General features: G+C 38.8%; 1 protein-coding gene across 3 annotated transcripts in view; it reads right to left on the bottom strand.

Annotated features, from left to right (window-relative positions):
* Window positions 1-378: 378 nt before the first annotated feature.
* Window positions 379-16,503, bottom strand: part of slc23a1 (solute carrier family 23 member 1) — a 139,358-nt gene continuing 123,233 nt past the window's right edge. For all 3 annotated transcript variants that reach the window (XM_073067581.1, XM_073067582.1, XM_073067580.1), the window contains 4 exons: window positions 12,555-12,684; window positions 11,720-11,863; window positions 5,556-5,651; window positions 379-1,152 (listed from right to left, as the gene is read on the bottom strand). In XM_073067581.1, coding sequence (XP_072923682.1) covers window positions 905-1,152; window positions 5,556-5,651; window positions 11,720-11,863; window positions 12,555-12,684 — 618 coding nt within the window. In that variant the 3' untranslated portion in view covers window positions 379-904. The remainder of the gene's footprint in view (window positions 1,153-5,555; window positions 5,652-11,719; window positions 11,864-12,554; window positions 12,685-16,503) is intronic.

The raw sequence follows: 16,503 nt of genomic DNA, 5'->3' as shown, positions 1-16,503 counted from the left end.
TTTTGATCCCTAGCATTAATAAAATATTTACAGAACAGAAGTTTTTCCAAACAATATAGAACAATTTGGAAGGGAACATTATAAACTCAAGTATAAAACTAATTACTTCTGAAAGTGCAACTTGTAGGGATTCTCAACCTGGAGTCCATGGACCCCTTTCTTAATGGTATTGGTCCAGGGCATAAAAAAAAGGTTGGCAACTCCTGCAACACTCTTAAAAAAAAGTAGAAAATATTCCTTAAATCTACAAATGTTTAACAATATTTAATTCAAGGGTAGAAGTCTCTGAAATAGATGATTGTAAGTTTTGTTGATCCGATGTACTACCTGATTTTACCAAATTAAGCTATCTTTATTAAAACATTCTTAGACACAAAATTATATTTACAACATTAAAATATTTATTTGGTAATAAAATTCTTAAGCATGATGAAAATATTTCTCATCTATGCTTGCCAAATCTTTCAAACCATAATTAGTGACTTGATACAACTTGAATTTAATTAAAAAATCCAAAATCCAAAAAAGTAACCTGACATGAAAAGAGTGCTTAATATCATTTTTATCTGAAATCAGCTGTTATGAACCTTCAGTGGCCCAATAAGAAAAATAGCTTTTTATTTGAAACATTTAACAGAGAAAATAAGGCTTCAAAACCTTAGTAAAATTCCACTATTTTCATTTAAACAACCAGATGTTTTAATCTGCACTTTTAAGTTAAATCAATTAAATGCTATTAATTAACAAATGTGCAAAATTACCCAGTTCTCATTTGATCAAAGAGATATTTGAGAATTTACAATGTATAAGTGATGCGAAGGCTGCTTTGCCTGTGGTGTCACCGTGGGGTTTGCAGTGAAAAGACCAGCATATCAAGGTGCGTCATATTTCCTACCAAGTCTCATTATACTCTGGTGCATACAACAAAGTTGTCACTATTTCCTTTCAGGCTTTCAGTCAAGTTAGGATTGTGCTTCTTCTTTGAATAATACCCTTTAAAAACTGGACAAATTGGGATGTATTGTAAACACTGAACTTGCTTCAATTGGTTCATTCCAAATGGAAAGTCATATGTTTTCACATCTGCACATGTGCCAGAGTTTGCAAGTGCTCCTTCTTTCCATTGTATAAGTCCACGCTCCTTTTCTGTACCTGGTTAATAAGGTTTTACAAAATATTAAAATGCATTGAATTAAACAAACTGTAGAGGGATTTTCCAAATTGAATATTTCACAAAGAGAATAATAATGGAAAAGGTTAAGATTATTTATAAAGAAATAGGTAGGTCTCCACTTATCACCAAACATAATTTTCCCCTTTCTGAAGATCAATCAATAAACCTTCCACATTTCCAAGCATCGAAGTGTAAATCCCTGAGTCCTGACAGAGCATCCACAAAATGATGGAGGGAATGGTTAAGAAACAAGTATCAGCTTATTGCTCACTTCTCCTACAACAGAGCATCATGTAAATGTTATCGATGATTTGTAGAATCTGAACACAGGACCCAATTATGCCAAAATAGTTTGTCCTGGGCCCACCCACACCCAGTAGCACTTCATGCATTATTGATATGCCAAATGAAAGTCATGTATTACCTACAGGTCAAGCAGCAAGTGATTCAACAAGAGCTTCAATTCACGTGCAAAGATTTAACTTGTTCAACGTAAGGGATTCTGCAGATGCTGGAAATCCAGAGCAATACACACAACAAGCACAACATGCTGGAGGAACCCAGCAGGTCAGGCAGCATTTATGGAGAGGAATAAATATGAATAAATAAAAGAGTGGGCGAGGAGAAGAGAAGTTACAAGAAGTTTAGAATCAGAATCAGGTTTATTATCACCGGCATGTGATGTGAAATTTGTTAACTTAGCAGCAGCAGTTCAATGCAATACATAATCTAGAAGAACAATAATAATAATAAGAATAAAGTAAATTTTATTCTGTATACATTTATACAGTTTATGTATATTGAATAGATTAAAAATTGTGCAAAAAACAGAAATACTATATTTTTTTTAATGAAGTAGTGTCCAAGGGTTCAATGTCCATTTAGGAAATGGATGACAGAAGGGAAGAAGCTGTTCCTGAATCACTGAGTGTGTGCTTTCAGGCTTCTGTACCTTCTACCTGATGGTAACAGTGAGAAAAGGGCATACCCTGGCTGCTAGGGGTCCTTAATAATGGACACTGCCTTTCTGAAACACGGTTCTTTGAAAATGTCCTGGGTATTTTGTAGGCTAGTACTCAAGATGGAACTGACTAAATTTACAATCCTCTGCAGCTTCTTTCAGTCCTGTGCAGCAGAAGCCCCACCCCATACCAGACAGTGATGCAGCCTGTCAGAATACTCTCCATGGTACACCTATAAAGGTTTTTGAGTGTATTTATATATAAACATATAACAATTACAGCACAGAAACAGGTCATCTCAGCCCTTCTAGTCCGTGCCGAATGCTTACTCTCACCTAGTCCCACCTACCTGCACTCAGCCCATAACCCTCCATTCCTTTCCTGTCGATGTACCTATCCAATTTTTTTTAAAATGACAAAATCGAACCTGCCTCTACCACTTCTACTGGAAGCTCGTTCCACACAGCTACCACTCTCTGAGTAAAGAAGTTCCCCCTCGTGTTACCCCTAAACTTTTGCCTCTGAACTCTCAACTCATATCCTCTTGTTTGAATCTCCCCTACTCTCAATGGAAAAAGCCTATCCACATCAACTCTATCTATCCCCCTCATAATTTTAAATACCTCTATCAAGTCTCCCCTCAACCTTCTATGCTCCAAAGAATAAAGACCTAACTTGTTCAACCTTTCTCTGTAACTTAGGTGCTGAAACCCAGGTAACATTCTAGTAAATCTCCTCTGTACTCTCTCTAATTTGTTGACATCTTTCCTATAATTTGGTGACCAGAACTGTACACAATACTCCAAATTTGGCCTCACCAATGCCTTGTACAATTTTAACATTACATCCCAACTCCAATACTCAATGCTCTGATTTATTAAGGCAAACATACCAAAAGCTTTCTTCACCACCCTATCCACATGAGATTCCACCTTCAGGGAACTATGTACCATTATTCCTAGATCATTCTGTTCTACTGCATTCCTCAACGCCCTACCATTTACCATGTATGTCCTATTTTGATTAGTCCTACCAAAATGTAGCACCTTACATTTATCAGCATTAAACTCCATCTGCCATCTTTCAGCCCACTCTTTTAACTGGCCTAAATCTCTCTGCAAGCTTTGAAAAACTACTTCATTATCCACAACACCACCTATCTTAGTATCATCTGCATACTTACTAATCTATCAAGCCATTATCCAGATCATTAATGTATATGACAAACAACATTGGACCCAGTACAGATCCCTGAGGCACACCACTAGTCACCAGCCTCCAACCTGACAAACAGTTATCCACCACTACTCTCTGGCATCTCCCATCCAGCCACTGTTAAATCTATTTTACTACTTCAATATTAATACCTAACAATTGAACCTTCCTAACTAACCTTCCTTGTGAAACTTTGTCAAAGGCCTTACTGAAGTCCATATAGACAACATCCACTGCCTTATCCTCGTCAACTTTCCTAGTAACCTCTTCAAAAAATTCAATAAGATTTGTCAAACATGACCTTCCACGCACAAATCGATGTTGACTGCTCCTAATCAGACCCTGTCTATCCAGATAATTATAAATACCATCTCTAAGAATACTTTCCATTAATTTACCCACCACTGACGTCAAACTTACAGGCCGATAATTGCTAGGTTTACTCTTAGAACCCTAAGAGTATTTGTTGACATACTAAATCTCTTCAAGCTCCTCATAAAGTATAGCTGCACCGATATGTTGGGACCAGGTTAGATCCTCAGAGGTCTTGACACCAAGGAACTTGAAGCTGCTCACTCTCTCCATTTCTGATCCCTCTATGAGGATAGGTATGTGTTCCTTCTTCTAACCCTTCCTGAAATCCCCAATCAGTTCTTTCATCTTACTGATGTTGAGTGCCAGATTTTTGCTGTGGCACCACTCCACTAGTTGGCATATCTCACTCTTGTATGGCCATTTGTCACCACCTGAGATTCTACCAACAATGGTTGTATCGTCAGCAAATTTACAGATGGTATTTGAGCTATGTCTAGCCACACAGTCATGTGTATATAGAGAACAGAGCAGTGCGCTAACACACACCCCTGAGGTGCGCCAGTGTTGATCATCAGCGAGGAGGAGATGTTATTACCAGTCCACAAAGATTGTGGTCTTCCAATTAGGAAGTTGAGGATCCAATTTCAGACGGAGGTACAGAGGCCCAGGTTCTGCAACTTTCAATCAGAATTGTGGGAATGATGGTATTAAATGCTGAGCTATAGTCGATGTACAGCATCCTCACATACGTTTTTGACTTGTTCAGGTGGTCTAAAGTCTCGTGGAGAGCCCTTGAGATTACATCTTCCATTGACCTATTGTGGCAATAGGCAAATTGCAATGGGTCCAGATCCTTGCTGAGGCAAGAGTACAGCCTAGTCATGACCAAACTCTCAAAGCATTTCATCACTGTAAATGTGAGTGCTACCAGACAATATTTTATTAAGGCAGCTCACATTCTTAGGCACTGGTATAATTGTTGCCTTTTTGAAGCAAGTGGGAACTTCCGCCCGTAGCAGTGAGAAGCTGAAAATATCCTTGAATACTCCCGCCAGTTGTTTGGCACAGGTTTTCAGTTAGAAGTTATTTCTATACTTCCCTCTCCTTTCTTTTTATGGCTCCCCTCTTATCCCTTCTATTCTTACCTGAATATCACCTCCCTCTGATACCCCTCTTCCTTCCTTCTTCGATGGTCCATTGCCCTTTCCTATCAGATTCTTTCCACTTCAGCCCTTTATAACTTTTAAACCTATCAAATCCCAGCTTAGCACTTCAATATTCTTCCCCACCCTTCCACCTCCCCCACTCTTCCACCTCCCCCCTCACCTGATTTCACCTATCACATATCAGATTACACTCAATTCCCTCCTCCACTTCTTCTGGCTTCTTCCCTCTTCATTTCCAGTAATGTAGAACCTCAATCCAAATGTCAACTGTATCTTCCTCTCCTGGAGGAACTCAGCTGCCTTACCTGAATTCCTCCAGCATTCTGAGTATTCTACCCTCTTCCCTCTTCTCACATGCCTATCACTGACTCCTGGCTGCCCTCCTCCTTCCCTTTCTCCTATGATCCACTTCCTCTCCAGTCCTTTACCTTTCCTATTCACCTGGCTTCACCTATCATTTTCAAGCTGTTCTCCTTCCCCTGCCCCTACCTTTTTATTCTGGCATCCTCCCCCTTCATTCCAGTCCTGAAGATGTGTCCTGGCCCAAAATCTCAACTGTTTATTCATTTCCATAGATGCTGCCTGACCTGCTGAGTTCCTCCAGCATTTTGTGTGTGTTGCTTTGGGTTTCCAGCACCTGCAGATTTTCTCCTGTTTATTATTCTATGTACTACATGTTGTTTTAAGATGTTAAATAGTATTCAGTCAAATATAAATACCTACCTGGAATGGTGTTATCCAATATGAAAGCAAGACAACCTCCAACAAACATTTCTGTTGTCAACAAGACAGTCAAAACCTGATTAATTTCTGGAATACCTATGAAAGAGAAAAAAGTTCATCAAGGATTTTATAAATCATTTGAAGGATAAGTAGACCAGGGAAGGGTGTGGATGTATGCTGTGCTAGCAAGTTGAGGGAGTGATTTTTTTTTTCCAACATAAAAAAAATGTTGATAAGCTGCTGGAGGCCAACTGCGTGATTAACTAGAAGGTCAGAATTAAACAACATTGCAAAAGTAATGTCTTGGCTGGATTGGGTCTAGAGCAGCAGTCAAATCATGTTGCTTGATTTTTAGAACAGTTTACACAACGCCAGTAAAAACTAATTAACTTTAGTTATTTTCATCTCCATGCAAATCATTATTACAGCCTTGGACTGAAATTATTATTGGATTAAAAGTAAAGCCCTTTAAAAATCAAATATACCAAATAATGAAACTGTTCCAACAGGGGCATATCACGTATACTAAAATATTCTCAGGACAGAAACTAGTTGATGCAATCATTCTGATAACTCAAAAACTTAAAGCGAGATGTTAGGGAAATTAAATTTTAACAAGCTTTAGAAAATCAACTAAAATGCATTGTCAGGATTTATTTTCCTTATCGCATTTCACATTCACATACTTTTATCCGATTACTTCCCACACAGAATAATTTTCTTTAAGTTTCTGCTGGTGAGTCTTTGCTAAATGCCAATTTGCACAACATTCCCTCCCTCTTTATAGCCCTCCACCTGATTTCTTTAAAATCAATACCCATTTGAGGAGAAATGGACTGGTGCCATTTGACCATGCTTCGAACTGGGCTTGCAGAGATTCAACTACAATTCAGGTAAACCATGGTGTTACAATGTTTACATGTTTAGGTTGAGCAATGCTATTTGCTCTCTTAAACATTTAATTGCCCCTTTTCACCCAACAATACTCGTATATTCATTCATGTTTTATACTTACATATAAAAGCAAAGGGATAACAATAGGCCTGTTAGATACCAAGATAGTAACCCGTACAAGAGAGAAAGAGGAGGAGGAGGATGTGGATAGGGTGCTTAAATGAGGTTGCCTTCACAATTACTACACAATTAGATAGAATAATGAAAATCAAGATGGCACTGAGCTGCAATATCATAGCTCAGGCATTGTTGTTTTTCTAAGATTTCTGTGGATTGTTTTGGGGTAAGTGTGGGGAGTTAGGGTCAGAGTTTCAGGACAGGGATTAGAAGACGGGCAGTAAATAAAAATGTCTTGGCAAGAGTTCAAGTCTAGGTCAGGGTGCTCCACGGGTGAATGCAAGCAATCCCAGAGGTCTGCTCATATAGTATTGAGAGAACCAGCAGTTTCCCAACTCAGCGAGTCTCAGTCCTGGTTTGAAGATCCTTATGGGCAAGAGTCAAGAAGGCCAGTGACTCCTAAGTTTTCCAAGGTAGGAAGTCCATAAGAGTCCAAAATTTGAGGCCCAAAGGTCAAACCCATGATTAGTGAGTCTGGGGTTTACTATAGATGAAGTCCTGAGTGCAAAGCCAAATGTTGAAGCCCAGAGTATGGCGAGACTGGAGGTAGAAAGCTGACGGTTGGTCAAAGACCAAAGTCAGAGGCCTTAAAAAGTCATGATGGTCTGGGTCACTGGAGTTAGAGGTCCGTGCAAGTCTTTAAAACAAGGCCCAAAAGTCAAACCCATGATTGGCAAGTCCTGTGCAAAGTCCAGAATTGGAGGCCTGATGTCTATGAGTCTGAGGGTCTGGAGCTAAGGGCTGAAGACTCAGAGGTGGACTGTCCTGGGGCTGAAGACCAGTCTGTATGTGTGTGAGATGGGATCGATGGGTGGAAAGGGGACTCAGTTTGCCATTGTCATCTTTTTTGGCTCTTGTCGCTTGTGTTGTTCTGCTGAACACTATTAGCGGGCTATGTTGGTGCTGGAATGTGCTGTGACACTTGTGTCGTGACTGCCCCCAGCACATCCTTGAGCATGTTGGTGGTTCACACAAATTATGCATTTCACTGTATGTTTCAAGGCACATGTGATAAATCTGAATCTGAATTTAAGAGGAATTTAGACAGGAACATGAAAAGCCAAGGAATGGAGGGAAATGGGTCATGTGCAGAAAGGTGGGATTAGTTTAAATTGGTATCATAGTCAACGCAGGTGTAGTGGTTCAAAGGGCCTTTTCTAAGAGAGTTCTATGAGTTATGTTAATTCTAAGTCCAACTAAATCTAATTAGTTATTCTAAGAATTCTAAGAGCATGTCCTAAAAGAGGAGAATGATGAAATTATTACAGGATAATTGTCAAATGACAAAACTGCACCAGTACCCAAAAAAAGGGGGAAGAAATCAACGAAATTATAGGACCTTTTGTTCTGTATACTGGCAGAAAATGTTAGTAAAGCTGAGCAGCTCAGGCAGCATTTGTGGAAAGAGGATCAACAAGTCTGAAATCACTCCCAAATAGAGAACAAGTTAACTTCCAATAGCAGAGGAGGTGGGGGAAGGGATGGGCAGAACTAAAGGCATTGCTGATGAGATAATACAAAATAGCTTAATATTATGGTTAATGCAAAACCTGCTGCTATGTGTTGCTAACACTTTGGCTGTGGGACAGGGCCATCAGGCCATACAATAACTTGTAGTGCTAGATAGATCACTGGAGTAAAATCTAAAGGAGAGTATAAACCTTAATTTACAAATGACATGGTCAGCATTTATGTGAAAAAAGTTGGTTCTGACAAATAAATGTTTGTTTTTTAATGTAGGCTGCATAGACTCAGTAAGGCTTGTGAAAAGATTTTGCATGATAGACTATTGAAACAAATAAAGCTCAGGAGATCCAAAGGAGAGAGGCAAACTGGGTTTTTTTTAAAAATTGCCATATTGCAAGAAACAAAAGGTAACAGAACCCAGGTGTTTTTGGGGACCGAAAGATTGTGCCTGTTGAGGGGTATAGGGGGTTCCCTCAGATATCCACAATTTTGTAATTTTATAACTTAATTAATATTGGCATTGATTTAAAATGCAGTGTTCAGATAATATTAAAAAAATACTTGTATTGTTGACAGAGGACAATTTATTAGCAAACCAAATGTTATCTAGAGAAGTGGAAGTACAAGGTAATATATTTAAGAAGGAAAACACGGCAAAGGAATATGCGATAGGTACAAGAAAGTTTAATTCTATAGAGGAATAGATGGAGCTTGGTTAACACATCTACAGGTTGTTAAAGGAAACAGGGCAGATGACTGAAGGTATTTGAGAAAATATGGCATCCAGTCACCACATAATGGGAAAAAGGTTACTGCTTTCGAGGGTGCGGGGGAGATCATTGAGGACATTTCTAAAGGCCTCTAGATTGTAGTGTTGAAAAATTGGATAGGCTAGAATGGTTTCAACTGAGAAAAGGTGGTTCGGGGAAGGTTTAATTGAGGTGTATAAAATTAGTAAGTGCGTAGGAGAGACCTATTTCCCAAACCAATAGCTATAAATTTACAATAATTGGTAGAAGGATTAGAATGGAGGTGAAGAATGCATTCCCCTCCCCCCCAGAGGGTTAAAGGGGGTCTGGAATTTACAACTTGAAAAGGGTGGTAGAAACACACTCAAATGTTCTGCATGAACATGAACCTGCTTTAGAATAAACACGAGAGATTCTGCTGATGCTGAAATTCCAGAGCAACATACACAAAATGCTGGAGGAATTCAGCAGGTCAGGCAGCACCACTGGAAAGGAATAAAGTATCAACCTTTTAGGCCGAGAACCTTCATCAGGACTGGAAAAGAGGGGTGAAGAAGCTAATGGGAATCATGTAGAAAGCATTCTCATGGCTGTATTAGATCCCACATAATGACCGAGGTTAGAGGTAAATTATCTGAGCCCATGGTATTCACTGCAGGTGTTACACAACAGAATGACCAAAGTCTAAGTTCCTTCACCCATTTCATCAATGACTTTGTGCCATCAATGACCTCCTCACTTCTGATTAAAGCAGTACTCCATTACAAACCTCATTAATGAGGTTCGTAGAATGGATAGTGGAAAGGTATTTTCCCGTTAATTTACTCTTAATACTTTACCTCCTTGTTCAATTCTCTCCTGTTAGAAGAGTGTTGGGTGGAAGTAAGGAGAAATATTATCAGTCAAATGGCAGTAAGCTGTGGATTTTTTTTTACCCGAGAGGCCAGCAAAGACGTAGTCATTGATTGCATTCTAAAATAAAAATCAGAAGATTTCTATATATTGGCTAGTTGGCATCCAACTGTATGGGTGATGATAATCACCATCACAAATCTGGGTGGAAGGTATGGAGATCCTGAGATGCCCAGTCATCAAGATTTCCCTCTCACCCTCACCACCAGTGTAGTCCTAAGGAAAGCTTATGAAGCAATACGTTTGGCGCCAGCTTGGCTGCAGGAGCTGCCGGAAGGATGTTCAATGACATCCAGCTGCCTAGGGGCTCCACTCCAGATTTGCTGTCTGGGTTTACTCCCGTAGCCTTTGTCTCTCCTGAGGTTGCCCACAAGGCAGTGGTGCTATTTACCCATAGCTGGGAATCCAGTTCACGAGCACCAGGGTGAGTCCCCACACCGCTGGGCCTGCGTGCTAAATGTGCCGATATTAGATGAGTCGTAATACAGGGAATGAGACACGGATTTGGCATTGAGGTAGAAGATCAGCTATGATATTATTCAATGATAAAGCAAAATCAAGGGATTTAAAGGTCTAGTTCTAGCTCCCATTATTACGGTGTGATAGTAATCTATGGGATGAATGGGAAACTATTCAATTTTTTCACCTCCATAGTAGACACAAAATTGCAATTTCAGTCAACTTGACTTACAGTTTATTAACAGTGTATTAAGGTTAAGCTAAAATCCACCAGGGAACAGTCACACACTATTACATCCAGCACTAACTATCCACCTTGAGGTGCGTGGTAAGACCCAGTGAACCAATGTGATCGCTTCCCATTCCTTGATAGCACATCTCGGTGGATGCAAACATTGACCACCTCCTATAGTCTAAATTCCAGATCAAACATTTTAAATTTTTGTTAGTTATTTTCAGAACCTCGGAAGAGCTAAACATGATGGACAGGGTAACCCGCTGAAAATTATTTTCTCATTTCACTTGGACCTGAACCTCAGTACATAGCATTACATCTCAAATCTTCTGATGCTGCTTAATTGTCCGATTAGATTGCACTTCACTCTCCAAGCTCAGAATGTAATTCTATACGATCTTATGTTTGCTATTAATTTTTTTTCTAATTTGAAATGCCTTCTAGAAACTCCCTTTTATTGTGTTAATACCCTCATCAAAAGAAAATCTATTAGATATGGATACATTTCTCATAATCCATGGTGACATTCTAATTAACCAATATAGGCTCACTGATAATGATAGATTCCTAATGTAAAGTGGCGCAAGAATAGGCAATCAAAATCATTTGCTTGAAAATATCTAATTACCAGTTTCATTCTCAGGAACATAGTAAGGACATGAGAGATAAAATGAAAACATAATGCTGGAGGGGTAATCAGCAGGTCAAGTAGCATCCGTGGGGAGAGAAATGCCAATGATCTTTCATAACACAAGAGCAGGGCTGCTAAAGACATGAAAAGGTCGCAATTGTCTCATTGGGGAAGGAAAAAAATCAGGCAAGTTCTAAATGATACTTCAAATAGATATGCCAGACATTCACAATCAATGCAATTTCATTTCACTTACAGTTACAAGCAAAAAGGCTAATGCTTTTAAACACTAGTTGCTTCTCTTCTGCAACGATTTCATTCAATGCACTTTATTGATCTGAAACCAAAAATACCCTTTTGCAAAGGCTGCCAGAGATCAATGAATCTATCAATATTACAAAACATCAGATAATTCTTGCAGAAATCATTTGCTTAACTAAGGAAGGAAGAATTGCATTAATGTATTTCAGATCTGACATTAAGCCAAAAACCCATCTGTCTTCTCAGCTGGAAGTAGTTGCAACTTTTGAACAGCAAATATGTTCAAATGATTAGTCATGAAGGAAACCTGTTGTTGTAGAAATTGGGTTTTTCACTATGTCAATCATGGTTTTAGTTGAATTTGCAGTAGTTGGCTTACCTGTATCAATGGCATTCGGGTTTTCATCCAAATAACTTGGTAATGTTATGCCAAAAAACATGGAGAATCCCAAAATAAAAAGATTGCGGGAGGAATTCATATCTACAAACTGAAGGTTGGAAAGTCCAACAGCTGTGATCATTCCTGAAAATAAGGCAGTGACAATTTGAAATTAAAATTTATTCTAAATATTCCAAAATACAAGATGACTAGAACAGGTAATTAACAAAGTATTTTGCACCCGCCATGTTTGGTTGAATTTGTTGACAAGGGCTCAGCTGGAACTCCGATAACATTAAAAAAAGAGATGTGGGAAGCGCAAGGCAATAAATTGCCAGTATGCACCCACAATGAAAACAGACACAATGAGTTTCATTTACCACATTTCAAGTGGTTTCAATGAGGATTCATTTACATCTGAGCTTGGAAAGCCTTGGTTTAAAAATAATAGGTCTTCCATCAAAACAATAGTAGATGCAGAAATATAACTTTAATATCCGTCCAGCCAGTAATGACTTGACGGCAACAGAAGTTCATGGAAGTTTAAATATAAATAGACAAATGTTTTTGTTTATGTGAGACAACTCCATACATCATTTCAGCATGAACAAATACATAAGTATTTATTATCACTATAGAGATCAGTAGAAAGATAAAGCATACGATTATATCACTGCATCAATATTTCCAAAGACAAAACAGTATTTAACTTGTTGGTAAAATCAAGGAAGCATATCAAAACCTGCAGAGCAATGTATCTCTGGGGAAAAATGTGAATCATTTTCCTTGAAGTAATATAAATAGATTGATTTATATTTTGGAGGCTTCCACTTACCGAATAAAGTGCAAAACATGCCGCCTAGAATGGGATCTGGGAGTGAGGCAAACAGGGCAGTGAACTTTCCTACAGTCCCCAAGACCAACATAATTACTGCACCATACTGAACCACTCGTCTGCTACCAACCTAGGAAACCAAAACACTATGGTTTAGAAGAGTTAACAGCATCTTGGTGTCTTTAATAAAAATTGCCTGCAAAAAAGCAAGATTAATTTTCCCAACAGAAAAAAAAATACCAAGTCCTCAATTTAATAAACCCTGTATGAGGATCTAATGGAAGGTATTCAAGCTTTCAAATAAGAATATTTGCATGTTACGTTCGTCTGGCTGAATAACAAATTTGAACTGAAAAGATGTTTGCCCGGTTAAAGTCAACATTTCAGCGATTCCTTTAAGATTATAGGAGAATCTCTACAATCCAGTTAAAGAACACCTTCTCAATAAAATGTTAGTGTGGGATTCATTCCGCCCGATGCAATGATAAGCAAACTATTTACGCCAGTTTCAAATAAACAACCTTCACATGCCAGTGAGCATTAATGAATGAACAAAAGTGGAGGAAAAGCAATAGAAAAAAATACCTTAAACTTAGGTCAAATAAGTGAGAAAACACAAATTCACACAGGGTTTGCTTCATGCAGTCCACGTTAATAGCATAATTTTAGAATTGGTTAGGCAGCAGAATATCCCAACATGTAACTAAAATCCTCTGCGCCCTTACCTTTCTCTCATTTCTGAAGGTACTACATAATAGCCCACTAAATCTAAAATTTTTGACAATAAAAATGTGGTAGTCTAATAAGTTTGGAAGAATTTTATAAAACTATATTTTGTGCAATGCAATAGTTATACAATTTGGCCTAGGCACAGCAAGCAGGGCCATGTTTCATGGCAATCATAAATGGTAGCTTGGTTCATTGGAAACCTTCAATTTGAATTCACTTATGGTTTAAACTCCACATCAGAATTTTGGACGTATAATCTAGATCATCCGTGCAGGACACTGTACCAAAATTGGTGCTTTTGAGAGTCTGTTATTGAACAAATTTACATTTGACTTGTGGCTGTCCTTTAAAGACCAGCTGGTCATAATTCAGGACTGGCAGGAGGAAGACAAAGAAGTTTGTGGAAACTTTGGTGACAAACATTGTTCTAAGTTTAATTACAATGAGTAAACAGTAAGTTTAGGACATAGAACACTGCAGCAGAGGAACAAAGCCCTTAGGCCCACTATGTTGTACCAAATTAATTTAATTAGAGATCAAATGCCCAACTGAACTAATCTCTCTTGCTTACAAAAGTTCTATATCCTTCTATTTCACAGACATTCTTATGTCTATCTAAAAGCCTCTTGAATGTCCTTATATTTGCCTCCACCACAACCCCAGATACCCACATCTCCTTTGAACTTGGCATTTCTCACCTTAAATGCATGAAAGCTAGATACATGTGTAACTCCCTCACCAGAGCTTGTTTGCCAGCTTGGGTCGTTAGCTAACTTTGTTAACAGCCACGTGATTCAACAGTGAGAAATGCACTTTTCTAAGCAATATACATCTAGGTTGGGTATGATTTGGGGTTCAACCAAACAGGATTGTTAGGAACTTCAATTAAAAGAAGCTTGATTTGAGCAAATGCTGTGTAAATACTGCCCATGCATAATTATCAGTCGCCATGAAATAAATTGTACATCAGCATAAAACTACAAGTATAGTAACCAATTTCAGCTTTATCAAACAGTTAATAGGAAAATGAAAAGGATAAAAACAAAAGGGCCCATTACAATTAAACCAGTCTAAATGTGCATATAAACATTGGAATTTATGTCTGTAGTGGTTGGGTGTACTACTTTACTCATGGTGCTGAATTCTCATCACCAATCACAGGTAGAACTTCCCTTCTTGGATTCCTTCATCTCACAATGCATTTCTACTATTAAAGTCTTCCCTTTGGATAGGATCCTCCAGGCATCTTCTCTGGTCCTTTCTTTTCCACAACTCCTGCCAAAGGACCATCAACCCAACTATTATTGATCAGAAATCTCTCTCCACCCAGCTCTCTCTAGTACCTTCTCTCCATCCCACCATCCTGATTGTCTGACAGAACATTCCTAATTTGAACAACATGGCCCCTTATCTTCAGCCAAAACCGAAACACTCTCACCAGCAGGGCACACTGCTTTTACAGAGAACTGCTAAAATAAAATACCTCACTGTATAGCAGTAGAAATCTTAACCAGGGCATTACACATGGGAGCTGAAATCAGACAGGGACTGTATGGAATAAGAAAGCAGTGAAGAACTCAAAATGAACCAAGAGGGTTACAAAAAAGAGCCATGAAATGTCCTTGATGAATAAGGAATTAAGGAAAGATAGGTCAACTCAAGGGCAAAGAACGGAATTTATGCTTGGACCCAGAAGAACTGGGTGACCTACCAAATGAGTACTTTGTATCAGTATTCACTAAGGAGGATCATGTTGATATCAAGATGATGTTAGGTCTCTTGAAAAGTCCTCAGAGCCTGATGAGATCTACTCCAAGTTACTGAGAGAGGCATGAAAAAAATTCTGTAGCATTAACGTAGATCTTTGTATCTTCTAGCCATAGGCAAGGCCCCAAGAAGATGAGAGAGTTGCCAATTCTGTTCCTTTAAGAAACACAATTAGGAGTAATCTGATATTACAGATAATCAGCATGGATTTGTGCACTTTGGGGGGGTCAAATGTAAGAAATTATATAATAAATGGCAAGACCCTTAAGAGCACTGTTGTACAGAGGAATCTTGTGGTGTTAGTTCATAGCTTCCTAAATGTAATGATACAAGTAGATAGTGAAGAGCATGCTTGCCTTCATTGACTATATAAGCTGTATAAGAATTTGGATAGGTCACGTTTGGAGTAATGTTTGCAGATCTGGTCACCACCTTGGAGGAAGGATCAAGGGCCTATGGAGAGGGTGCAGGGAAGCTACCTGGATAAGAGAGTATTAGCTACAAGGAGAGGTTGAATGAAGTAGGGTAGATTTATCTAGCATGTAAGAAACTGAAAGGGTGATCTGATAGAAGAATAGAAGATCAAAGGCAGAATTAGGACAGAAAAACAACCCATTTTCCCAGAGTGGAAATGTCAAATACCAGAGCGCATAGCCATTCCCACCATTACAGACATTTACACTACACGCTGCATCTGCAAAGTAAACAGCATTATGAAGGGCCCCACACACCCCTCGTACAAACTCTTCTCCCTCCTGCCATCTGGGAAAAGGCACCGAAGCATTTAGGCTGTCACGACCAGACTATGTAACAGTATTTTCCCCACAAGCTATCAGACTCCTCAATACCCAGAGCCTGGACTGACACCTTACTGCCCTATTGTCTTGTTTATTATTTCTTATAATGCCTGCACTGTTTTGTGCACTTTATGCAGTTCTGTGTAGGTCTGTAGTCTAGTGTCGTTTTTTTCTGTGTTTTTTTTTTGACATAGTTCAGTCTAGTTTTTGTACTGTGTCATATAACATGATAAAATCTGAAAAAAATGTTGTCTCGTTTTTACTATGTACTGTACCAGCAGTTATGTAGTCGAAATGACAATAAAGAGTGACTTGACTTGACTACAAGGTGAGTGGGGGAAACGTTTAAGGAGATGTGAGGGGCAAGTTTAATAACATTGAATGGCAGGTACCTGGGGTGGAATAGGGGCAGCGGAGGTTTGCTGAAAATGGATGCAATAATCACACATGAACATGCAAGATTTCAGCAATATGATGTGAAGCTAGATGGTATTAGTTCCAGTTCGTGTTAGTGCCAACTATGACAGAATGGGTCTGTTCCTTTGCTGTAACAATGTATAGCTAATGTTTCAAGCCAAGACCCTTCATTAGGACTGAGGATCTCTGCACACAATGTCAATTGCTCATTTTCCTCCACAGATGCTGCCTGATCCATT

Source organism: Hemitrygon akajei, chromosome 15 (assembly GCF_048418815.1).
Source record: "Hemitrygon akajei chromosome 15, sHemAka1.3, whole genome shotgun sequence".
Lineage (NCBI taxonomy): Eukaryota > Metazoa > Chordata > Chondrichthyes > Myliobatiformes > Dasyatidae > Hemitrygon > Hemitrygon akajei.
The sequence above is the reverse complement of the archived record's forward strand: the minus strand, read 5'-3'. Positions and strand labels throughout refer to the sequence as shown.